We start from the raw sequence: 24285 nt of genomic DNA, 5'->3' as shown, positions 1-24285 counted from the left end.
ATTTGGCTGGGTCTCCCAAAATGTTACATGTTGCCACTTTAAGGCTCGGACACACCCGTAGCGTTTGCCGGCTGAGAGTACTTAGCACCTCTGATTTAGAGCGCCGGATGTAATTTGCAATCTGATTCTACATGTTGAATCACGAGGAAATGTCGGCAGTCAGACGTCAGGTGGTCCCTAAAACGCCCCGCCGAACAAACTGCAGACAAACGGCAGATCAGCATTCGGTGCATTTCCTCCATGTTGAGCTGTATCAAACTGCAGCTGTAATGCTTTTCACCCTTCTGGCCCACTTAACAAATGTGTGTTATGGGAACAGGATGGGCCTATGAATATGGGAATAATGTCCAGACAATGACGTGCCAAGTCCCTTTAATGCTCTTTAAAAGCTCAAATGACCAGTCTCAATCCAGTTTGAATTGCACCCTAAAAACTATCAGCCTCATACTGGCCAGCTGTTGAGTTCTACACCATCTGTGGGACTGAATCTGTGTGTGGGGTGTGGCTGCTGAGGCTGTACACCTAAAGGGTGTTTGCATACAGTCCAATGCCTTAATGCATGGTATTGATTGGCTGTTGCAGTGCAACTGTTTTTAACCAGGTGTGCAAGATATATTACAGAAGAGATGTGCTGCTCTTGAATATTTAATATCTTATATCATGCACATTTCATGTCATTGTCCCCCCAAAAATGTACTTTGCGTGCAAGGGCTTTTAAAGTCATATCAGGTTCAGTAGAGAAGAGACCTGATAGGGCTGGCTGTTGTTCAATGTGTGGGGGGATGGGTTTAGCTGAAATTAGAGTAATTGGGCACTTTGAGCGTAGGGAGATTAATGGTTCTTAATCCCCAACATTACCATTGAGTTAACTGTGTTTAGAGGTTTTAAATGCATTCGATTGTTTTAATTTTACATCTGTAGACCCAATCTGATGGGATTCATTTGGGTTGATCCATCTGGATTGGATAACGGGACAGGGCTGCTGGGTGATCAGCCACAACACTGCATTTACTCTGTTTTAATCAAGCCATTCAAATCTTTGCCTCCGGGTGCATGGAAATAAAGGTGACTTTGTCGGTACACACAAGCCAATAACACTATTGGCTTAAATGGTACAATTTGAGGATTTTGAAAGCCCACGGTAAACTTCTCTGTCTGTATCAGTTACTTGGAGGATGCTGTGATGAACCTGGACCATGGTGATCCGGTGACGAGAGACCACATGAGTACTGTGCTGTCCCAGGTCCGACAGAAACTGTTCCAGTTCCTGCAGCAGGACCCACACAGTCCTCTTAGCAAGAGAGCCCGGCGCCTGGTGATGATGCTTCAAGGCCTGGTCAATCACTAGTTCTGTACTTGGTGCCCATCGATGGAGCCCCTTCTCTTCCTGCTCTGCTCCCATGCAGTGAGTTTCATTGAGGTGCTGAGGGGAGCGGCATTTAGTTAGAGATGTGAGCATGTTGTGTAATTGCACTAAACTTCCTGTACCCTCAGCTCTCTCTGATGCATTATACATTGCAATTGAATTTATTTTTTGTTATCCTCATTTTTTAAGTGGTAAAAATGGCAAGAACTGACTGGTTTTTCCCTTTTTGGACTTGTAGATTGAAGGATTTTTCTCAGTTTGAAACCCCCTGTTCATCATAAGATCTATGAATGTTGCCATTTGCTTATTTCAGTCAATTTCCATGTCATAGCAGCAAGAGTTTGTTAGAGAAAAAAACAATCCTAAATGTAGACAGTCGAAACAGATGGATGGGCACTTTGTTCTATTATGTTTTCTGTATGTTCAACCATTTTGTTCAATCCAAAGTTCTGAATGGTATTTTGCTTTGAGGGACTTCTACAGTAGGCTTTGAATCTGCACTGTTAGTATTGTAATAAAGCCTTTCTCTGCTCTTTCCTATATATTAGACTGACCATATTACTATGTAAAGAGAACAGGAGTATGCTTGTGGAGTCTTAGAAACTGAAATGGCTGTCTTTGTACAGTTTTATAGGGTCAAGGTCAACTTTTTTTATTTTCTTTTTGATGGAACCTCAGTGAAATTCACTCATGCCCCTGAAAAATCTTTATTTTCTTTTGTGCCCCCTTTTTTTTTATATATATATATATATCTCAACAATCCTTAACATTTGTATGACTTGTATACTTCCTCAGACTTATTTGAAGTAATTGTCATCCATAGTAAATGCTTCTAACAGATTATTGTTACTGATTATGTCTTGTTTTTGGATACCCAAGTAATGTGTGTAAACCTGATGTACTTATCCTGGTCTCTAGAGGACAGCCCTTTGTGAAAATGCAATCACATTTATTGTTTAGCGTGGTTTCTATAGAAGCTTACAAAGTCTAGTGGGAAAGTACAGCCAAACTGGGGGGGTGGGGCCTGGTACAGACCTTTGACACTCCAATGTTGGGTTGCATTATGAACGTCAACTGCACAATGCCTGCTCTGCCACTGTGGTCAGTTTATTGTAACCATTCGAGTTGCACAGATTCAAGTGAGTAACACTTTGTATGTTTTCCATCTCAAAACCTTAATGTGCTACAAAACCTTTATAGAAAGTGCCTTATTGTACTTCACGCATGGGAATTTGCCCTCCACCACCTTTAGTCTGTTGTGCCATTTGTAAACCAACTATTTGCCTGACTGTAAAAGTTGGTGCCTGGGCTTTTTTGCACCTCTCATCAATGTCTTCTTTTGCAAACAAGGGCTCAAATGGCACAGCGAGAGAGAATCTGTGCGTTAAGTATACAAACATTATTTGACAATGGGGGCTTGCTAGAATAAGTCTTATCTAAATTTGCTTGGGTATGTGATTCCAATTTACTGTATGAGTGATAGGAAACGTTTAAATCTATTCTAAACTTGTCTAGTGTATACCAAAATGTCAATCTCTGCTATTGATGTCTTGCCATCTAATTGCATGGACAGTTATTATTTATGGTGGTTCTGGTGTCATCTGTTTTAAAATTCCTTAAACCTAAAACAGAATAAGGTGTCATAGGGCAGTGTGATTTAAGCTTGGAGGTGTTTCTTGCCATTCCGTATACTGCACATTAGTCCTGAAACGGCATGCTTATTTAACTAGGCCAGAATTATGTTTTAGTTTGACTGTAGTGATGGTCACCTTTGGCGGTCCAATTTATTTATCATGACTTGTTAAAAGGTGATTCCTGACTCCAGTTTTTCTTTGCTTCAATTACTGAGTTTCATCAGTGAACACGATATACTGAGTGTACAAAACATTAAGAACACCTTCCTAATACTTTACTCTCCCTCTCCCCAGCCTAAATGGTCAGGACATGGACTCTACAAGGTGTCAAGCGTTCCACAGGGATGCTGGCCCATGTTGACTCCAATGCTTCCCACAGTTGTCAAGTTGGCTGGATGTCCTTTGGGTGGTGGACCATTGTTGAGCATGAATAAACCCCAGCAGTGTTCCAGTTCTTCACACAAATCGGTGTCTGACAACTACTACCATACCCCTTTCAAAGGCACTTACATCTTTTGTCTTGCCCATTCAACCTCTGAATGGCACACATACACAATCCATCTCTCAAATGCTTAAAAATCCTTTAACCTGCCCCCTCCCCTTCAGATACACTGATTGAAGTGGATTTAACAGGTGACATCAATAAGGAGTAGCTTTCACCTTGATTCACCTGGTCAGTCTGTTATGGAAAGAGTCGGTGTCCTTAATGTTTTGTACACTCAGTGTATAGTTGCCAGATCATCTTTAGCTGCTGATTTGATTGATAGACAAAACGCTAGGCATGCCTGCATGCTGGGGGTGGGGGATACAAATGAGGGGCTGCAGATACTCGAGTCTGTGTACCCACATCCATACCCCACACACATTGCAAGCAAAACGTCTTAGTGCCCCCTCTTGACAGTAGATAACTTTTTTTTTACGTTTTAGTTAATTTCGTGCATTTCGACATGGGGTGTAGAGTAAATGTTGCCGTTTTTAACGCAAGGTTGCTGCAATTCTACACGTTTTTCCATGGGGTGGAGAAGAGCTTTGCTGTTTTTAAAATGGTGTCTCAGTGAGACTAACAATATCAATTGGGACCCCTGACGACGCTAATTAGAACATGATTAGTTTAGATATTTGGTCGATAAACTAACCTGGAGATTTTTTATTTTTGCTGACATGAGCAAATTCACTTACTATCAGTAACGGACAACAGTACAACTGCTGATGCACAACCACATTTCGAAACTGCTCCTTCTTTAGTCTACTATTCTAACTTGCAACAGTAAATTGAGACCCCAAATGAGTTCCCTTTTTGGGGCGGGGGGGGTTGATTCGCGGGCCTTCGAAGGGGAGGACTGCGGGCCGACAGTTGCCAATCCCTGCAGATCATGCATTAAAAAGGCAAACCACTATCTTCAAGGTTTATAAGCCATCTGTTTTACCAAGCCACAAAGCTGTGTAAAGCAGACATGAATCTCGTTTTTATTTTTCTGCACAAGGTTGAGAGTTAGAGGACGAATCTGTCCATGGTCGGGTAGGTGGACTATCCATCCTTTATTGTACTGAAAGTTACGTCTGGATTGATGGAAACGGACCCTTTTAACTGAGTGCTCGATTCACTTAAACTAATGTTCATTTGGAATAGCAATTGTGACCTGAAGTGTGAAAGCAGGATGGTTTCCATGCTCTTAGGTAGTTTTACTTTTGTTTCATATTGATCAGGGTTAAGCCGCAAGAATCACAGACCTGTATTTTGATAGGAAGCTTGCACATAAACGCTATACAGTATATATTTTTTTTTCCTAGTTTACAAAGAATATTATCCTGACCAATTTGGATCGTTTTGTTCCCTGTGCTTGGATTATGTTGTATATTTTACCCTCAACATTTTGGAATAAAAAATAAATTACTTCAATGGATTTCAGTGTTTTTTTTATTTCTCATGTCTCCTATTTGACACCACAATGAAGTTTGTACATTTTGTCAAGATAATAAATAGCCCGCGTTTGAATCAGTTGCGTAAACTCGCACGAAAAAACAAAGATGGTAAGTTTTTGACATACGAATGTTTGTTTTCATGAGGACAAGCATGGGTTTATTGGCATATTGAGAGTAAAATAACACTTATGAGGTATATACCGATATCCATCTAATGATACATAGAGATGAGATTGAGTCTGCCCTGGTCACACAAATGCGCCCTCCCTCACACGCGCACATGATGTACATAGGTAGTAAGTAGGCGCTCTTCTCTTGCGCATGATGCGAGATACTGTATCACCTGTGTAGTATTACCGTGCCTAGGCAGGTGGCAAAGTAGCTGTGCTCAGCTAACGGATTGTAACATTTGGACGTGGTCTTTTTTTCCTGAGTTGAGCGGCCTGAGCAGAATGGTATCGCTCGTGAATTACGCGTGTCTTTTCTTGCCTGTTGCTCTCTATCTGAGTAAGTGTTTACTTTTAGAAATGTACATTTTTCCATATAAATAACTGTTTAATTTGTTAGTACTATGTTGGGGGTTCACAAGTGGCATTTATCAAACGCGTCTCGTAATTATCGGGGAACGAGTCGCGCAGAAGTGGACACCGGAAAAGGTTCCAATTCCAAATTTGCTCGGTGCCGAGGGACGAAATTATTGAGTTAGAATATATGAAATGTTTGAATGGAAAATGAATTTTCTGACACGGGGAAAATAGTTTACGGATTAAAATAAATTAAATGATTGTAAAGATATGTGGCAACTGACTTTAATTTCAAGTAAACAATTGACTTTTGTTTTTTACTCTCATTTGACCATATTAGGGTAACTAGCCCCCTAAGAACAATGTCCAGTTGCTGACACTAAAAACAGCAACGTTTAGTCAGAATGTGGTATGAGGATGATGGTCATGCTTAGGCAAACAAACTATGGGGGATTGGGCAGTTACCCCGGGAGGCTAGTTACCCTATAGTGTACTATATGGTCATCTAATTCATTTGAAATCACATGCACTTTGTTATTGGGTACCGGTTAGCCTAGCCTACTACACTAGATCGCCACGCTCAGTCGAAGCGTCAGTGTGTTGTCTGAGAAGAATAAAACATTCTAGATGAACAAAGTGCTTTGTCTAGTTCTCATAATAGCCTATGCATTATATTGGCGTATCTGTATTCTGTAATAGTTGTATGCTTTAACAGGACAATTGAAACAGCCACCTTGATTCCCTCTTCTGAAGGAGGGTGCTGATGTAATAGCCTACTATTCATTGGGGAATTTAATAGGGAAAACATGCCGATGGAAATAAATCATGAATGAATCTCATCTGCTTTACCCTGGTAGGCTCTCCAGAGAGTAGCCCAGTATCTCATCTAAACATGTGAGCCTCCGGATGGCACAAGCATTAGATAGTCCTCCTTTCAGTCAGTGCGGATCAGAGCAATCCCTCAGCTCTAACTGTTATTTTCGTGTCAAAATTATGTGTAAAAAGAAAATTTAATTTATGCACATACACCACAACCTTTGGAAGCAGCATCCCATACCAATATGCTTCTTTCTCACTCTCTCTTTCTCCTCACTCTCCTCCCCCCTCCAGAAGTTATGCCTCTGTGGTTTGAAAGTGTTCAAAAGGTAGTTCACTGCAGTACACAGGCATATGGAGCAGCCATTCATTCCTCATTAAATCAGGTTCAGGCTCTCCAGGAGAATTGCATCCACTTTATCCCACAATTTCACAATTAAGTGAAGCAATATAAAGCGCCTCTCCTGAATCCTTTGTTTGCAAATTAAGCTTCTGGTTTGGTTGCTGTAGAGTTTACAGTCTTTAAGGAGCATACAGGGAGGCATGGGGAGGAATTTAATTTCTCCACCTGAATCTCTCCACCATATGATTCATCAGACAACGCCCCTCTGAGCTCTCCACACACATCTTCACATCAGCCCTGCCCCAATAATTAAATAATTACCCTCCTCCCCTCACCCACTCCCCACATCCTCTCTCCAGCAGGAACTTAGCGTGGTGTGGAGTCCCTAAACAAACACTGTGAAATGAAACGGCAGCTGAGCTTGACACACCTCGACTCTTCACCCTTAGTCAAGGCTGAGAATGAATATTTATGGATAGACCGAGATACTTCTGTTCTGAGGAGTTACAGGAACTTGTGTCCTCTAGCACTAATGAGTTGTGTGTGATTCAGTGGTGTCAGTGTGTGTGTGGTTGTGTTCCTAAAGGGCTATTGAGGAAGAACATAACTCCATTGGCTCCCATCACCCCAAGGTCAGTGCAGCTTATGTCCATGGTGCTTTGTTCTGTGTAGACAGCAGATTTTATGGTTGCCCACCTGGGATGGGGGGGGGTCTGGGACAGTGGTGTAAAAATACTTGAAAGTACTACTTAAGTAGTTTTTTTGGGTATCTGTACTTTAATATTTATATTTCTGACTACTTTTACTTCACTACATTTCTAATGAAATTCTTTACTTTTTACTCCATACATTTTCCCTGACACCCAGAAGTACTCCTTACATTTTGAATGCTTAGCAGGACAGGAAAATGGTCCAATTCATGCACTTATCAAGAGAAATCTCTGGTCATCCCTACTGCCTCTGATCTGGCGGACTCACTAAACACACATGCTTCGTTTGTAAATTATGTCTGCGTGTTGGAGCATGCCCCTGGCAATTTCTTTTTTTAAGAAAATGCTCCCGCCTGGTTTGCTTTATATAAGGAATTTGAAATGATTCATACTTTTACATGTTGATACTTAAGTATATTTTAGCAATTACATTTACTTTTAATACATAAGTATATTTAAAACCAAATACTTTCAGACTTTTACTCAAGTAGTATTTTACTGGGTGACTTTTTTTACTTGAGTCATTTTCTATTAAGGTATCTTTACCTTTACTCAAGTATGACAATTGGGTACTTTTTCCACCGCTGGTCTAGGATCGATCAATGGAAGACACGTTGTCCCCGGTGACTGTACCCTGCAATGGCACCTTGAGACATAGCTCCCACGGGAATTGCAGGAATATGACAAATCGCTCTCAGTGATGTATGGAATATGTTAAATATTTGCAACACATTGTGAGTCATAGTGATAATCATCCCCAGCAAAGCAAGCCTATTAATATCATCTTTACTATGCATGTACACTAACTTGCACTTCATGAACTGTAACTAAGTCATAAGAAGTACTGTAAGTAAGAATTAGCAGTGATAAACATTGGTCGTTTGATCAGAACATGAATGTTCAGTGACGTGTATTCATGAAGCCAAGGGAAGCCAGGCTTCCCCAAAAAATTGACTAAGAAAAAAAGAAAAACACAAATTATTTATCTTTCTTCTCTCTGTGTTTCATAATTGTCCTTCAATTCACACGAGGCTGAATGTATCTCACCGGAGAAAGCATTCGAGCAGGCAAAACAGTGTCCCTCTGTCTCTGTATGTGTAGATCAGATGCTGTCTGGTCCAAACGAGTATGACATTGTTGCCGCCGGTGAGCATTTGGCCTCCCTTGATAAAAAAAAGTTTAAAATAATAGCCAATTAGCGTTGCACTAAACTGAGTGATGTCAACTGCGAATGGTCCTGGCACACCCCAAAAAAAGTGTGAAGGGAAGTCAGTTTGGATTTGGTGTCACTCTTATCAAGTCGCATTGAGAGTATACGTCATTGACAGAAACAACTGGAATTGTTGCATCTCACTGTGTTGTCATCCAGTGGCCCTTTCTTAAATTATCCATGGATGGAGATATGGATTTGGACTTGTGGTTTTACTCAATTCTCTGTACTGGCCAATGATTTTAACAGTGATTCTGATCCAACCATTAATTCATACATTGTGCCCCTGGCCTGAGGGTGGAAGTTCAATACGTAGCTAGCTGTAGAAGACTAATGTTAACAAACGTTGTTCATGAAAGGAAGTTAGGCTAGCGAGCAAGCATTTTAACCTGGTAGCCTAGGACACCAAAAAATAAAAGCGTGTACTGTATGACAGAGTGACAGACCGTTTAATCAACATGAGAGGAGGATGGCATTGGCGTTTCTCTAGAAGTACTGTAGGGTGAGTCAACATGTTTTTTCTACTTGCACGAACGTGCACACACAGAAATCAGCACCATGGACAGCCACGTCATATTTAGCTTACATTGATTGGACTAAATTGTTTTTGGTGTCTTTTAGTTGTTACTGTATTAGACTAAGCGTAGGTGATTGGATGATGTTGAAATGTTGATGTTGAAATAGTGGAGGCAATTTACTTTGCGGCTTGCGGTAACTCTCCGTGGTTCTAAATCAATAGTTGTTTAGTGGTCCGAAAATGTCGGAAACATTAACTTGCTTGACCATGATGTAGGTCCTGTAACTGTTTGCAATATGCTTTGTCGACTTCACTGGACAGAGGTTGCTCTCCGGTTTTGTGATGAAACAAAGGTGTGGTTGAATTTATTCTGCCACTGTGTCTTCTTATTGTCTCGACCTTTAGGCCTATATATCACGGTCGCAAGGCATATGAGCTAACAGGTTATAGAGCAAACAACGCAATTATCACAACATATAAGTTGTAATATGGCTTTTCTTTCTGGCTTCAGCAGTGATTTTACCCACGCACTGCTACTATGAGTGTTCTCATTCATCTTGTCTGTTGTAGGGGTGAAATGAGTAAGAGCGGAGGTAACACTGCCCTGCAGTGAGAGGATCGTTGTGTCCTTTTGGTGTGACGTGTTTGCCTGCTGTGGGGCTTATAGTAGAAACTCAGAGCGAGGCATATTGATTGGAAACTCTCAGTTCTCTTTGAGTGAAATGAAAAGAGAATCAAAGAAAAAATTAAATCAAAACCCTGATTTGCTCTCTTGCTTCAAAGATGTGAAGGAGAGAAAAATATGAATATAGCTGTCAACTTCAGTAGATCACACCTAGCTCCTTTGCGACTGTAACACCAGTGTTACATTAGTGTATACACCCTTATGTAAAACTAGGGACATTGTGTTTCCATAGCTAGGACTGACAGTGAGGACTGTGAAGCGCAGAATTCATAACCTCTGCATAAACAGTTGCTTTGTGAGAAGGTCTGAATGTTCCCAGTTAGTCATTGTTATGTAAATTAAATCTAAAAGTACCAGTGGCCTGGCATTGGCCCCAAGTGAGAGCAGGTCCGCCGGAGCCATGGCCCAGTGAGACACGAATGCCGGCCCGCGTAGATGGAAACAGAAAGTCTGAGCCTTTTGGGTAAAACATGGGTAAATTCTATATGGAAATGCACCAACTACTGAGTACTCACTACTCACTCATCTGATCTAACCTTATGTACCATAACTCTGAGGTACAGGCTTAGATAGTCAGGTATCGTACATTTCCCGTCTGTTTAATAAGAATGCTATACATTTGACTGAGATGAGCAGTTATAAGGGAGGTTCAGAGGTCAGGTCATAGAGATGAGAAGAGAACGAGGAGCCAAGGCTCAGCAAAGGTCAGAGCGAGTGTTTGTTGGGGACACTAGGGCTGGAGAGTGATGTAAAGTCTCCCTCTTCCCATCTGTTGATGAGTGGCTGTAAGCATGGAGCCTCAGCTCCCTGGAAGCCTGTGCTAACCATGATCAGTTACAGCTGGAAACGCAGGTGTTCTATCTAGTCAATAAAAACAAATTAACTCCCAGAGTGGGTCAGTGCGGGTGTGTCCACTACAATGAGCCTCTCACTTACTCTCCATCAGAGGGGATGATGGGGAGAGGGATCAATGTGCACAGGAAGCTAATTTATGAGAGGGAGAGAGAGACTCTTATCATAGTGTCAGAGTGTGCTGTCACTATCTCACCCAGCGCTTTTCTATGTGTCAGAACTTCCATTCTGTCAACATGTGCATTAACTACTTCCAGGAAGTCAATTCATTTTCACTCTATGTACATGAAGGACTCGACCCAGCCCGACCTGTCTGTCATAGAGCACTAGACATGCTAGCGCCTTGGGGTGAAGTTCAATAAATGCAAAATAGATCTGAGTGTTCTCTCACTCACTTTTTTATTGCTTTACATAACAGTCGCTAAGTAAACTGTTTTTCAACATTTATCTTTAATTCAAGCTCGATTGGGAATTCTCTTAATAAGCCTTAAATTAAATAATGTAAAGCTAACGGATGGCTGGCTAACTCCATGTTGGCTCAAGTCATTACTCTTGTTCAGAGAGAATCTCTCTGGCCCCTTCATTTTCATGTATTTTGATCCCATTGTGTCAGTTTCAATAATATGGGAAACAGGGAATGCTGGCAGTGTACTCACTGAGGATGTGTAACTGTCTGTAACCATCTCTGTAACCATGCTGATCCAAGCTATATGCCTGCAGCCTTTGCTTCATGGGTGTTTTCTTTCTGTGTATCCATCCATTCATGTTCTTGTTTCCCTCAGTGTTTCCAAAATTATTATAGGTAACCCTTTACTGTGTAGTAAGTAACGATGTAATTACACTAGTAATAACACTGTATTAACATGTTACAGCACTTTAGTGATTTAGTGATTGCATTTGAATTGCAAAACAATGGAGTTGAGAGTGGATTTGTAATTACAAAAGTAGAATAGGGACTGTTATTATGCATAGGTATAAGAGCAACTTACAATGCTGTGAAAAATCTTTGCCCCCTTATTTTTGATAGTGAATGTTATCAGATCTTCAACCAATACCTACTATTAGATAAAGGCAACCTGACTGAACAAATAACACAACTATTACATACTTTTAAAAATGTATTTCATAAACAAAGTTATGCAACACCCAATGCCCTGTGTGAAAAAGTAATTGCCCCCTTACACTCAATAACTGGTTGTGCCACATTTAGTTGCAATGACCCCAACTAAACGATTCCTGTAGTTGTTGATCAGTCTCTCACGTCGCTGTGGAGGAATTTTGGCCAACTCTTCCATGCAGAAATGCTTTAACTCAGCGACATTTGTGGATTTTCAAGCATGAATTGATTGTTTCAAGTTCTGCCACAACATCTCAATTGGGATTAGGTCTGGACTTAGACTATGCCACTTCAAATTTGTTGCTTTTTAGCCATTTTCATGTAGATCTCATTGTGTGTTTTGAATCATTGTCTTGCTGCATGACCCAGCTGCGCTTCAGCTTCAGCTCACAGACGGATGGCCTGACATTCTCCTGTAGAATTCTCTGATACAGTGCAGAATTCATGGTTCCTTCTGTTAAGGCAAGTCGTCCAGGTCCTGAGGCAGCAAAGCATCCCCAAACCATCACACTACCACCACCATGCTTGACCATTGGTATGAGGTTCTTACTGTGGAATGCAATGTTTGGTGAATGGGCAAGACACAAGATTTAAGTGCCTTTGAATGGGGTATGGTAGTAAGTGCCAGGCGTACTAGTTTGTGTCAAGAATTGCAACGCTGCAGGTTTTTTAATGCTCAACAGTTTCCTGTGTGTATCAAGAATGGTGCACCACCCAAATGACATCCAGCCAACTTGACACAACTGTGTGAAGCATTGGAGTCAACATGGGTCAGCATCCCTGTGGAACACTTTCAACACCTTGTCGAATCCATGTCCCGACAAATTGAGACTGTTCTGAGGGCAAAAGTGGAGGGGCAACTCAATATTAGGAAGGTGTTCCAAATGTTTGGTTTACTCAGTGTATATTTGGAGAAGGACATTTGTATACTCTGCAGTTGGACTTTTGCTGCAATCAAGTAAAAATATAAAATGTAGCCAATCATTTTTTGATTTTAAAGAAAATACCGAAAACACAAAATTAGCATGATCTTTTAGAGAGACTTAAAAATATTGGGGTTTTCATGTTTCATAATGTTGCTTCCCAAGGGCTGCGCGTGCGACAGAGTCCAGAATGTTTTAAGCAGTTTTAAGATTTTTCCATCTTTTTTTATGTTAGTCAATGGTGGGATTCCTGGTTATATCTCAGCATGATGTTCTTAAACAATGAAATGCATTTGATTGATGAAATGTATTTAATATAAATAATGGCCTGTCAGTAGATCTTAGGTTAAAGTATAAAGCAGTTACATGGGGTTGAAATTGATAATATAATAGATTAAATCTAATTATACCACTAATTCTGTCTTGGTTGTACACCACCCCTTCAACAATAGACAAGATCTCCAGATAAACAGAGATAGCTTGAAAGTCTTTATTTTAAGCCATGTTTTCTCCATAGGGATGAAACTATGAATTCACAGCCTGGTCTTCCATTTTACTTTTGTCAGGGAGTGGTGTGAGAAGAAGAAACAGCCAGGGAAATCACTGGGAATAATCATCCCCATACTACAGTGCCAGTTCTGAAAGATTATCCTACCTGAGTGGGGCATTTCTCTCTCTATCAATCACTCGCTCTCTCTCAATTCAATTCCATTCAAAGGGGCTTTATTGGCATGGGAAATCTATTTTACATTGCCAAAGCAAGTGAAATAAACAATAAACAAAAGTGAGAAGAAACAAAAAGCATAAAAAAACATGTACAGTAAACATTGCACCCATAAAGGTTACAAAAGGATAAAGATGTTTCAAATGTTCATATCAAATTTCATTGGTCACATACACATGGTTAGCAGATGTTAATGTGAGTGTAGCGAAATGCTTGTGCTTCTTATTCACACAAATGTAAAGGGATGAATAAGAATATGTACATATAAATATATGGATGAGCGATGGCCTTGCGGCATAGGCAAGATGCAGTAGATGGTATAGAATATGAGATGAGTAATGTAGGGTATGTAAACATTATTAAAGTGGCGTTATTTAAAGTGACTAGTGATACCTTTATTAAATCCATTTATTCATTTTATTAAAGTGGCCAGAGATTTGAGTCTGTATGTTGGCAGCAGCCACTCTATGTTAGTGATGGCTGTTTAACAGTCTGATGGCCTTGAGATAGAAGCTGTTTTTCAGTCTCTCAGTCCCAGCTTTGATGCACTTGTACTGACCTCGCCTTCTGGATGATAGCGGGGTGAATGATAGTGGATGATAGTGGCTCGGGTGGTTGTTGTCCTTGATGATCTTTTTGGCCTTCCTGTTACATCGGGTGCTGTAGGTGTCCTGGAGGGCAGGTAGTTTCAAATCAAATCAAAGTTTATTTGTCACATGCACTGAATACAACAGGTGTAGAACTTACAGTGAAATGCTTACTTACAGGCTCTAACCAATAGTGCAACAAAGGTGTTAGGTGAACAATAGGTAGGTAAAGAAATAAAACAACAGTAAAAAGACAGGCTATATACAGTAGCGAGGCTACATAGTAGCGAGGCTACATACAGACACCGGTTAGTCAGGCTGATTGAGGTAGTATGTACGTGTAGGTATGGTTAAAGTGACCATGCATATATGATGACCAGAGAGTAGCAGTAGTGTAAAAGGGGGGTTGGCGGGTGGTGGGTGGGACACAATGCAGATAGCCCGGTTAGCCAATGTGCGTGATCACTGGTTGGTCAGCCCAATTGCGGTAGTATGTACATGAATGTATAGTTAAAGTGACTATGCATATATGATAAACAGAGTAGCAGCAGTGTAAAAAGAGGGGTTGGGGGGGGGCACACAATGCAAATAGTACAGGTAGCCCTTTGATTACCTGTTCAGGAGTCTTATGGCTTGGGGGTAAAAACTGTTGAGAAGCCTTTTTGTCCTAGACTTGGTACTCCGGTACCGCTTGCCATGTGGTAGTAGAGAGAACACTCTATGACTGGGCTGGCTTGGGTCTTTGGCAATTTTTAGGGCCTTCCTCTGACACTGCCTGGTGTAGAGGTGCTGGATGACAGGCAGCTTAGCCCCAGTGATGTACTGGGCCGTACGCACTACCCTCTGTAGTGCCTTGCGGTCAGAGGCCGGGCAATTGCCGTACCAGGCAGTGATGAAACCAGTCAGGATGCTCTCGATGTTGCAGCTGTAGAACCTTTTGAGGATCTCAGGACCCATGCCAAATCTTTTTAGTTTCCTGAGGGGGAATAGGCTTGTTGTGCCCTCTTCACGACTGTCTTGGTATGTTTGGACCATTCTAGTTTGTTGTTGATGTGGACACCAAGGAACTTGAAGCTCTCAACCTGCTCCACTACAGCCCCGTCAATGCGAATGGGGGTGTGCTCGGGCCTCCTTTTCCTGTAGTCCACAATAATCTCCTTAGTCTTGGTTACGTTGAGGGATAGGTTGTTATTCTGGCACCACCCGGCCAGGTCTCTGACTTCCTCCCTATAGGCTGTCTCGTTGTTGTCGGTGACCAGGCCTACCACTGTTGTGTCGTCTGCAAACTTAATGGTGGTGTTGGAGTCATGCCGGGCCATGCAGTCGTGGGTGAACAGGGAGTACAGGAGGGGACTGAACATGGACCCCCGGGGAGCTCCAGTGTTGAGGATCAGCGTGGCAGATGTGTTGCTACCTACCCTTACCACCTGGGGGCGGCCCGTCAGTAAGTCCAGGATCCAGTTGCAGAGGGAGGTGTTTAGTCCCAGGATCCTTAGCTTAGTGATGAGCTTTGAGGGTACTATGGTGTTCAACCCTGAGCTGTAGTCAATGAATAGCATTCTCACATAAGTGTTCCTTTTGTCCAGGTGGGAAAGGGCAATAGAGATTGCATCATCTGTGGATCTGTTTGGGCGGTATGCAAATTGGAGTGGGTCTAGGGTTTCTGGGATAATATTGTTGATGTGAGCCATTACCAACCTTTCAAAGCACTTCATGGCTACGGACGTGAGTGCTACGGGTCTGTAGTCATTTAGGCAGGTTGCCTTTGTGTTCTTGGGCACAGGGACTATGGTGGTCTGCTTGAAACATGTTGGTATTTCAGACTCAATCAAGGACATGTTGAAAATGTCAGTGAAGACACCTGCCAGTTGGTCAGCACATGGCCGGAGCGCACGTCCTGGTAATCCGTCTGGCCCCGCAGCCTTGTGTATGTTGACCTGTTTAAAGGTCTTACTCACGTCGGCTACGGAGAGCGTGATCACACAGTCATCCGGAACAGCTGATGCTCTCATGCATGCCTCAGTGTTGCTTGCCTCGAAGCGAGCATAGAAGTGATTCAGCTCGTCTGGTAGGCTCGTGTCACTGGGTAGCTTGCGGCTGTGCTTCCCTTTTTAATCTGTAATAGTTTGCAAGCCCTGCCACATAAGACGAGCGTCGGAGCCGGTGTAGTATGATTCAATCTTAGCCCTGTATTGACACTTTGCCTGTTTGATGGTTCATCGCAGGGCATAGCGGGATTTCTTGTAAGCTTCCGGGTTAGAGTCCCGCACCTTGAAAGCGGCAGCTCTACCCTTTAGCTCACTGCGAATGTTGCCTGTAATCCATGGCTTCTGGTTGGGGTATGTACATGCAGTCACTGTGGGGACGACGTCCTCGATGCACTTAATGATAAAGCCAGTGACTGATGTGGTGTACTCCTCAATGCCATCGGAAGAATCCCGGAACATGTTCCAGTCTGTGATAGCAAAACAGTCCTGTAGGTTAGCATCTGCTTCATCTGACCTCTTTTTAATAGACTGAGTCACGGTTGCTTCCTGCATTAATTTTTGCTTGTAAGCGGGAATCAGGAGGATAGAGTTGTGGTCGGATTTACCAAATGGAGGGCGAGGGAGAGCTTTGTACCCGTCTCTGTGTGTGGAGTACAGGTGATGTTGAATTTTTTTTCCCTCTGGTTGCACATTTAACATGTTGATGGAAATTTGGTATAACTGATTTAAGTTTCCCTGCATTAAAGTCTCCAGCCACTAGGAGCGCCACCTCTGGGATGAGTAGTTTCCTGTTTGCTTATTCCCTTATACAGCTGACTGAGTGCGGTCTTAGTGCCAGCATCTGTCAATGGTGGTAAATAAACAGCCACGAAAAGTATAGTTGAAAACTCTCTAGGCAAGCAGTGTGGCCTGCAATTTATCACAATATACTCTACTTCAGGCGAGCAACATCTAGAGACTTCCTTAGATTTCGTGCACCAGCTGTTGTTTACAAATATGCACAGACCGCCCCCCCTCGTCTTACCAGAGTGTGCTGTTCTATCTTGCCGGAGCAGCGTGTATCCCGCTAGCTGAATATCCATGTCGTCATTCAGCCACGATTCCATGAAACATAGGATATTACAATTTTTGATGTACCATTGGTAGGATATTCGTGATCGTACCTCGTCTAGTTTATTGTCCAATGATTGCACGTTGGCAAGTAGTATTGACGGTAACGGTAGCTTTCCCACTCGCCTTTTCCGGGTCCTGACCAGGTATCCGGCTCTTTGTCCTCTGTACCTGCGTCGCTTCCTCTTGCAAATAACGGGGATGTCGGCCCTACCGGGTGTTTGGAGAATGTCTTATGCGTCTTGTTTGTTGAAGAAAATATCTTTGTCTAATCCGAGGTGAGTGATCGCTGTCCTGATATCCAGAAGCTCTTTTTTTTACCGTAAGATACGGTTGCAGAAACATTATGTACAAAATAAGTTGCGAGAAAAAACACATAATAGCACAATTGGTTGGGCGCCCGTAAAACTTCTGCCATTTCTTCCGGCGCCATTTTTTCACAAAACAAAGGAGATGATTATGGACTTCAGGAAACAGCAGAGGGAGCATCCCCCCATCCACATCGACGGGACAGCAGTGGAGAAGGTGGAAAGTTTTAAGTTCCTCGGCATCCACATCACAGACAAACTGAAATGGTCCACCCACACAGACAGTGTGATGCGTTGTACAGACCGCACCACCCTCTGGAGAGCCTTGCGGTTGTGGGCGGAGCAGTTGCCGTACCAGGTGGTGATACAGCCCGACAGGATGCTCTCAATTGTGCATCTGTAAAAGTTTTAGGGTTTTAGGTGACAAGCCAAATTTCTTCAGCCTCCTGAGTTTGAAGAGGCGCTGTTGCGCCTTCGCCACACTGTCTGTGTGGGTGGACCATTTCAGTTTGTCTGTGATGTGTACGCCGAGGAACTTAAAAAACTTTCCACCTTCTCCACTGCTGTCCCGTCGATGTGGATAGGGGGGTGCTCCCTCTGCTGTTTCCTGAAGTCCACGATCATCTCCTTTCTTTTGTTGACGTTGAGTGAGAGGTTGTTTTCCTGACACCACACTCCGAGTGCCCTCACCTCCTCCCTGTAGGCTGTCTCGTTGTTGTTGGTAATCAAGCCCACTTCTGTTGTGTCGTCTGCAAACTTGATGATTGAGTTGGAGGCGTGCATTGCCACGCAGTTGTGGGTGAACAGGGAGTACAGGAGGAGGCTGAGCACACACCCTTGTGGGGCCCCAGTGTTGAGGGTCAGCAAAGTGGAGATGTTGTTTCCTCCCTTCACCACCTGGTCACGGCCCGTCTGAAAGTCCAGGACCCAATTGCACAGGGCGGGGTTGAGACCCAGGGTCTCCAGCTTGATGATGAGCTTGGAGGGTACTATGGTGTTAAATGCTGAACTGTAGTCAATGAACAGCATTCTTACATAGATATTCCTCTTGTCCAGATGGGATAGGGCAGTGTGCAGTGTGATGGCGATTGCATCGTCTGTGGACCTGTTGGGACGGTAAGCAAACTGAAGTGGGTATAGGGTGGCGAATAAGGTGGAGGTGATATGATCCTTGACTGGTCTCTCAAAGCACTTCATGATGACAGAAGTGAGTGCTATTGTGGGGTAGTCATTTAGTTCAGTTATCTTTGCCTTCTTGGGTACAGGAACAATGGTGGCCATCTTGAAGCATGTGGGGACAGCAGACTGGGATAGGGAGGTATTGAATATGTCTGTAAACACACCAGCCAGCTGGTCTGCGCATGCTCTGTAGATGCGGCTAGGGATGCCGTCTGGGCCAGCAGCCTTGCAAGGGTTAACACTTTTAAATGCTTTACTCACGTCGGCCACAGAGAAGGAGAAGGAGAGGGGGAGGGCGCAGTCCTTGTTAGCGGGCCGTGACGGTGGCACTATATTATCGTGAAAGCAGGCAAAGCAGGTGTTTAGTTTGTCTGGAAGCGTGACATCGATGTCCGTGATTTGGCTGGTTTTCTTATTGTAGTCTATGATTTCCTGTAGACCCTGCCACATACGTCTCGTGTCTGAGCCGTTGAATTGTGACACCACTTTGTCCCTGTACCAGTATTTCACTTGTTTGATTGTCTTGCGGAGGGAATAACTACACTGTTTATATTCAGCCATATTTCCAGACCTCTTTCCATGGTTAAATGCGGTGGTTCGCGCTTTCAGATTTGCGCGAATGCCGCCATCCATCCACGGTTTCTGGTTAGGGTAGGTTTTAATAGTCACAGAAGGTACAACACCAATGCACTTCTTTATAAACTCACTCACCGAGTCAGCGTATAGATCAATGTTGTTCTCTGAGGCTGACTGGAACATATCCCAGTCTGCGAGATCAAAACAATCTTGAAGGGTGGATTCCGATTGGTCAGACCAGCGTTGAATGGTTCTAGTCACTGGTACATCCTGTTTGAGTTTCTGCCTATAAGACGGTAGGAGCAAGATGGCGTCGTGGTTGGATTTGCGAAGGGAGGGCGGGGGAGGGCTTTGTATGCATCGCGGCAGTTAGAGCAGCAGTGATCGAGTGTATTACCTCCGGGTGTAGTGCAATCAATATGCTGATAGAATTTAGGTAGCCTTGTTCTAAAATTTGCTTTGTTAAAGTCCCCAGCTACAATATATGCAGCCTCAGGATATGTGGTTTCCAGTTTACATAGAGTCCAGTGAAGTTCCTTGAGGGCCGTCTTGGTGTCTGCTTGAGGGGGAATGTACGTGGCAGTGACGATAACTGATGAGAAATGTCTTGGGAGGTAATATGGCGGCATTTGATTGTAAAGAATTCTATGTCGATGAGCAGAAGGACTTGAGTTCCTGTATGTTGTTATGATTACACCATGAGTCGTTAATCATGAAGCATACACCTCCGCCCTTCCTCTTCCCAGAGAGCTGTTAATCTCTGTCGGGATGGTACATGGAGAAACCCGGTGGCTGAACCGATTCCGACAACATATCCCGAGAGAGCCATATTTCTGTGAAACAGAGAATGTTACAATCTCTGATGTCTCTCTGGAAGGCAACCCTTGTTCGAATTTCATCTACCTTGTTGTCAAGAGACTGGATATTGGCGAGTAGTATACTCGGGAGCGGTGGGCGATGTGCACGTCTATGGAGCCTGACCAGGAGGCCGCTCCGTCTGCCCCTTCTGCGGCGCCGTTGTTTTGGGTCGGCTTTTGGGATTAGAGGCGGCCATCTCTGTCGGTGCCATCTTGTTAACGTTCACAGCCTTGTGGAAGTTACCTGTGGGGTTGATGTTTAGGCTGAAGTAGGTATAATTCTTTGTCTGTTCTAGGGCAACGGTATCTAGATAGAAATTGTATTTTTTGGAACACCATTATTTTTGTCTTACTAAGATTTTCCATCAGGGCCCAAAGATCTAGGTGCTGCTGTAGGCCCTCCTCGGTTGTGAACAGAAGCACCAGATCATCTGCAAATAAAAAACATTTGACTTCAGAGTCTAGTAGCGTGAGGCCGGGGGCTGCAGACTGTCACCCTGTAGCACTCACTTCTGTCATCATGAAGTGCTTTGAGAGGCTAGTTAAAGATTATATCACCTCCACCTTACCTGACACCTTAGACCCACTTCAATTTGCATACCGCCCCAATAGATCCACAGATGATACAATCGCCATCGCACTGCACACTGCCCTATCCCATCTGGACAAGAGGAATACCTATGTGAGAATGCTGTTTATTGACTACAGCTCAGCCTTCAACACCATAGTAATCTACAAGTTCATTAAGCTCGGGGCCCTGGGTCTGAACCCCGCCCTGTGCAACTGGGTCCTGGACTTCTTGATGGGCCGCCCCCAGGTGGTGAAGGCAGGAAACAACACCTCCACTACGCTGATCCTCAAACAGGGGCCCCACAAGGGTGCGTGCTCAGCCCCCTCCTGTACTCCCTGTTCACCCATGACTGCGTGGCCAAGCACACCTCCAACTAGCAGGGAGGAGGTGAGGGCCCTGCCCTCCAGGACACCTACGTTACTCAATGTCACAGCAAGGCCAAAAAGATCATCAAGGACATCAACCACCTGAGTCACGGCCTATTCACCCCGCTATCATCCATAAGGCGAGGTCAGTACAGAGGCATCAAAACTGGGACAGAGAGACTGAAAAACAGCTTCTTTTTTTATTTAACTAGGCAAATCAGTTAAGACAAATTCTTATTTCCAGTGACGGCCTACCCCGGATGACGCTGGGCCAATTGTGCGCTGCCCTATGGGACTCCAAATCACAGCTAGTTGTGATACAGCTTGGAATTGAACCACGGTCTACAGTGACACCTCTAGCACTGAGATGCAGTGCCTTAGACTGCTGCGCTACTCGGGAGCCCCTATCACAAGGCCATCAGACTGTTAAATAGCCATCACAAGCCGGCTACCACCCGGTACTCATCCCTACACCTTAGAGGCTACTGTCCTATGTACATAGGAATCACTGGTCACTTTAATAATGGAACACTAGTCACTTTAATAATGTTTACATATTCATTTCATATGTATATACAGTGAGGGGAAAAAGTATTTGATCCCCTGCTGATTTTGTACGTTTGCCCACTGACAAAGAAATGATCAGTCTATCATTTTAATGGTAGGTTTATTTGAACAGTGAGAGACAGAATAACAACAAAAAATCCAGAAAATTTAAAAAATGTTATAAATTGATTTGCATTTTAATGAGGGAAATAAGTATTTGACCCCCTCTCAATCAGAAAGATTTCTGGCTCCCAGGTGTCTTTTATACAGGTAACAAGCTGAGATTAGGAGCACACTCTTAAAGGGAGTGCTCCTAATCTCAGCTTGTTACCTGTATAAAAGAAGCAATCAATTAATCAGATTCCAAACTCTCCACCATGGCCGAGACCAAAGAGCTCTTCAAGGATTTCAGGGACAAGATTGTAGACCTACACAAGGCTGGAATGGGCTACAAGACCATCGCCAAGCAGCTTGGTGAGAAGGTGACAACAGTTGGTGCGATTATTCGCAAATGGAAGAAACACAAAAGAACTGTAAATTTCCCTCGGCCTGGGGCTCCATGCAAGATCTCACCTCGTGGAGTTGCAATGATCATGAGAACGGTGAGGAATCAGCCCAGAACTACACGGGAGGATCTTGTCAATGATCTCAAGGCAGCTGGGACCATAGTCACCAAGAAAACAATTGGTAACACACTACATCGTGAAGGACTGAAATCCTGCAGCGCCCACAAGGTCCCACTGCTCAAGAAAGCACATATACACGCCCGTCTGAAGTTTGCCAATGAACATCTAAATGATTCAGAGGACAACTGGGTGAAAGTGTTGTGGTCAGATGAGACCAAAATGGAGCTCTTTGGCATCAACTCAACTCACCGTGTTTGGAGGAGGAAGAATGCTGCCTATGACCCCAAGAACACCATCCCCACCGTCAAACATGGAGGTGGAAACATTATGCTTTGGGGGTGTTTTTCTGCTAAGGGGACAGGACAACTTCACTGCATCAAAGGGACGATGGACGGGGCCATGTACCATCAAATCTTGGGTGAGAACCTCCTTCCCTCAGCCAGAGTGTATTGAAGTGTTGTGGAAAGCTCATGTGGAGTGTACCAACTGAGATTTAAATTAACATGGTAATGCTTTCACTGATTGCATATAAAGGAAGATTGTTCCTACATGATAGAGTGCTGGCTTTGTTATCCAACTGATCTTGTGTCCTTTCTGTCATCCATCTGAACCTTGTTCATTGCTGCTCGCAGATATATATTTACTTATGCTTGGTCCCTGTTGAGCAGAAGGTGTAAAGGCATAAAGGGAGGTCGGGGAGGAATTGAGAGTGAATCAAGAGAAAGAAATTAGTTAACTTTATCCTTCAAACAGTTTTCCTTGAGGGCACGTGCCCTAATGTAACCAAACTGACAGAGATGAAATGAAGAGCGAGAAATGCATAACACTAATTGCACCAAAGTATAATTTTATCAATTTATGTCAAGTAAGTGGGTGTTTCCTACACCAGTTTCCACTATTAACACTACTTTTATCACAGATAAAAGTAATCTTTTAGATTTCTAACTTGATTTTTGATTCTCTCTCTCTGCTCTTACATAGGCCTACAATATTTTTCTGTAATAATTCTGACCCTGTACTGTATGATATCTGTTAGTTTGATACAATTTTGTGATCTATCAACTTCAACTTAATGTGGGTGTCTCTTGTGTGTGTTTGCACATGGGAAGCGTTTGTATATTCACTCTGCCAAAACAGTACACAGTTAGTCACCCTTCTAGATAACTTGAAACAGTCCAACCAGGTCTTGTGCCTTGAAGCCACGTAGGGTGAATAACTGTGTACTTCTTTCACCAATTAGCTTCAGTGTGTGCGACTGTGGCAAAGTTGGTTTGACATCTCTGGGGCTAGTTAGGGACCGTCAATAAATTACACAATGTAAATGGGACAATATTTTCATGTTGCACATCTTTTAGTTGTCTCATTAAATGCTTTCAATATTTGTGTATGCATTCTACAATTTATAGATGGTTTGAGGTTTTTAAGTAATTGAAATTTGGATCTGTTGAAATTTTAAAATATTGTCCCAAGTACATTGGTAATTTACTGATGGTCCCTAACTAACCCCATAGGCGCTGCCATCTGTGGGCATGTGGGCACGATTGAAATAAACCTAACCCAAGGAAAACTGTTATGGTACCATTCATTCCGTGACACACACTATTTTTCTATCACCTTGCAAATCTCAGTTTTGGACGAGACTGACTTCATGACCAAAATTATCCTATTTACACATTGTAGTCAATTATGACACTAGAATAAGTGTTTCTGACTCATATCGATGCCACATATAGGCCGCAATCAAAGCGAGAAGTAGCTTTTTAGGGGCAGTCGCTCTTTAAAGACGGCTGTTTTATGTAGAAGAACTCCTAACACAGTGGATGACAGATGGGATTCTTGTGCATCTTTCACAGCCTTTTTTCTGGCCTTTCTGTGAGTATCTGAGTAGTTTTTTTTGTCAGACAGCATTATAGAGCCCTTATATCTTAACTGTCTCAAGTAGGACACCATCACTGATTGTAATCAAAAGGCAGTCCTATCTCATTGGCTCTATGTCTTTTTCTTATCTGTTTTTCGGAGCAGAAAACAGTGCTTTTTGTTAGTGAGGGTTATTGGAGCAGCCATGCCTCATCTGCCTGTGATCAAAGGTAGCGCTCAGACTCTGCTGAGGGGAAGGGAGGAGAGGGGAGAAGAGGGGGATGCAGCCGCCCAGAGATCCCTACACCCTCCACCGCCATAGCAACAACACTCCCATGGGGCATGGAGTTGGAGGAGATATAGAGGAGTGA

The 24285-nt window shown here is 43.2% G+C and overlaps 2 protein-coding genes across 3 annotated transcripts in view; both read left to right on the top strand.

The window, feature by feature from the left end:
• The window catches only part of LOC106573747 (enhancer of mRNA-decapping protein 4), a 39608-nt gene extending 34704 nt beyond the window's left edge, over positions 1-4904 (top strand). For both annotated transcript variants that reach the window (XM_014149081.2, XM_014149082.2), the window contains exon 29: positions 1165-4904. In XM_014149081.2, the coding sequence (XP_014004556.1) occupies positions 1165-1348 (184 nt within the window). In that variant the 3' untranslated portion in view covers positions 1349-4904. The remainder of the gene's footprint in view (positions 1-1164) is intronic.
• A 285-nt stretch (positions 4905-5189) lies between these two features.
• nrn1la (neuritin 1-like a) overlaps positions 5190-24285 on the top strand; it is a 45053-nt gene continuing 25957 nt past the window's right edge. Inside the window, exon 1 of the mRNA XM_045696798.1 lies at positions 5190-5430. Within this exon, the coding sequence (XP_045552754.1) occupies positions 5376-5430 (55 nt within the window). The 5' untranslated portion in view covers positions 5190-5375. The remainder of the gene's footprint in view (positions 5431-24285) is intronic.

Source organism: Salmo salar, chromosome ssa16 (assembly GCF_905237065.1).
Source record: "Salmo salar chromosome ssa16, Ssal_v3.1, whole genome shotgun sequence".
NCBI classification, from domain to species: domain Eukaryota; kingdom Metazoa; phylum Chordata; class Actinopteri; order Salmoniformes; family Salmonidae; genus Salmo; species Salmo salar.
The sequence above is the reverse complement of the archived record's forward strand: the minus strand, read 5'-3'. Positions and strand labels throughout refer to the sequence as shown.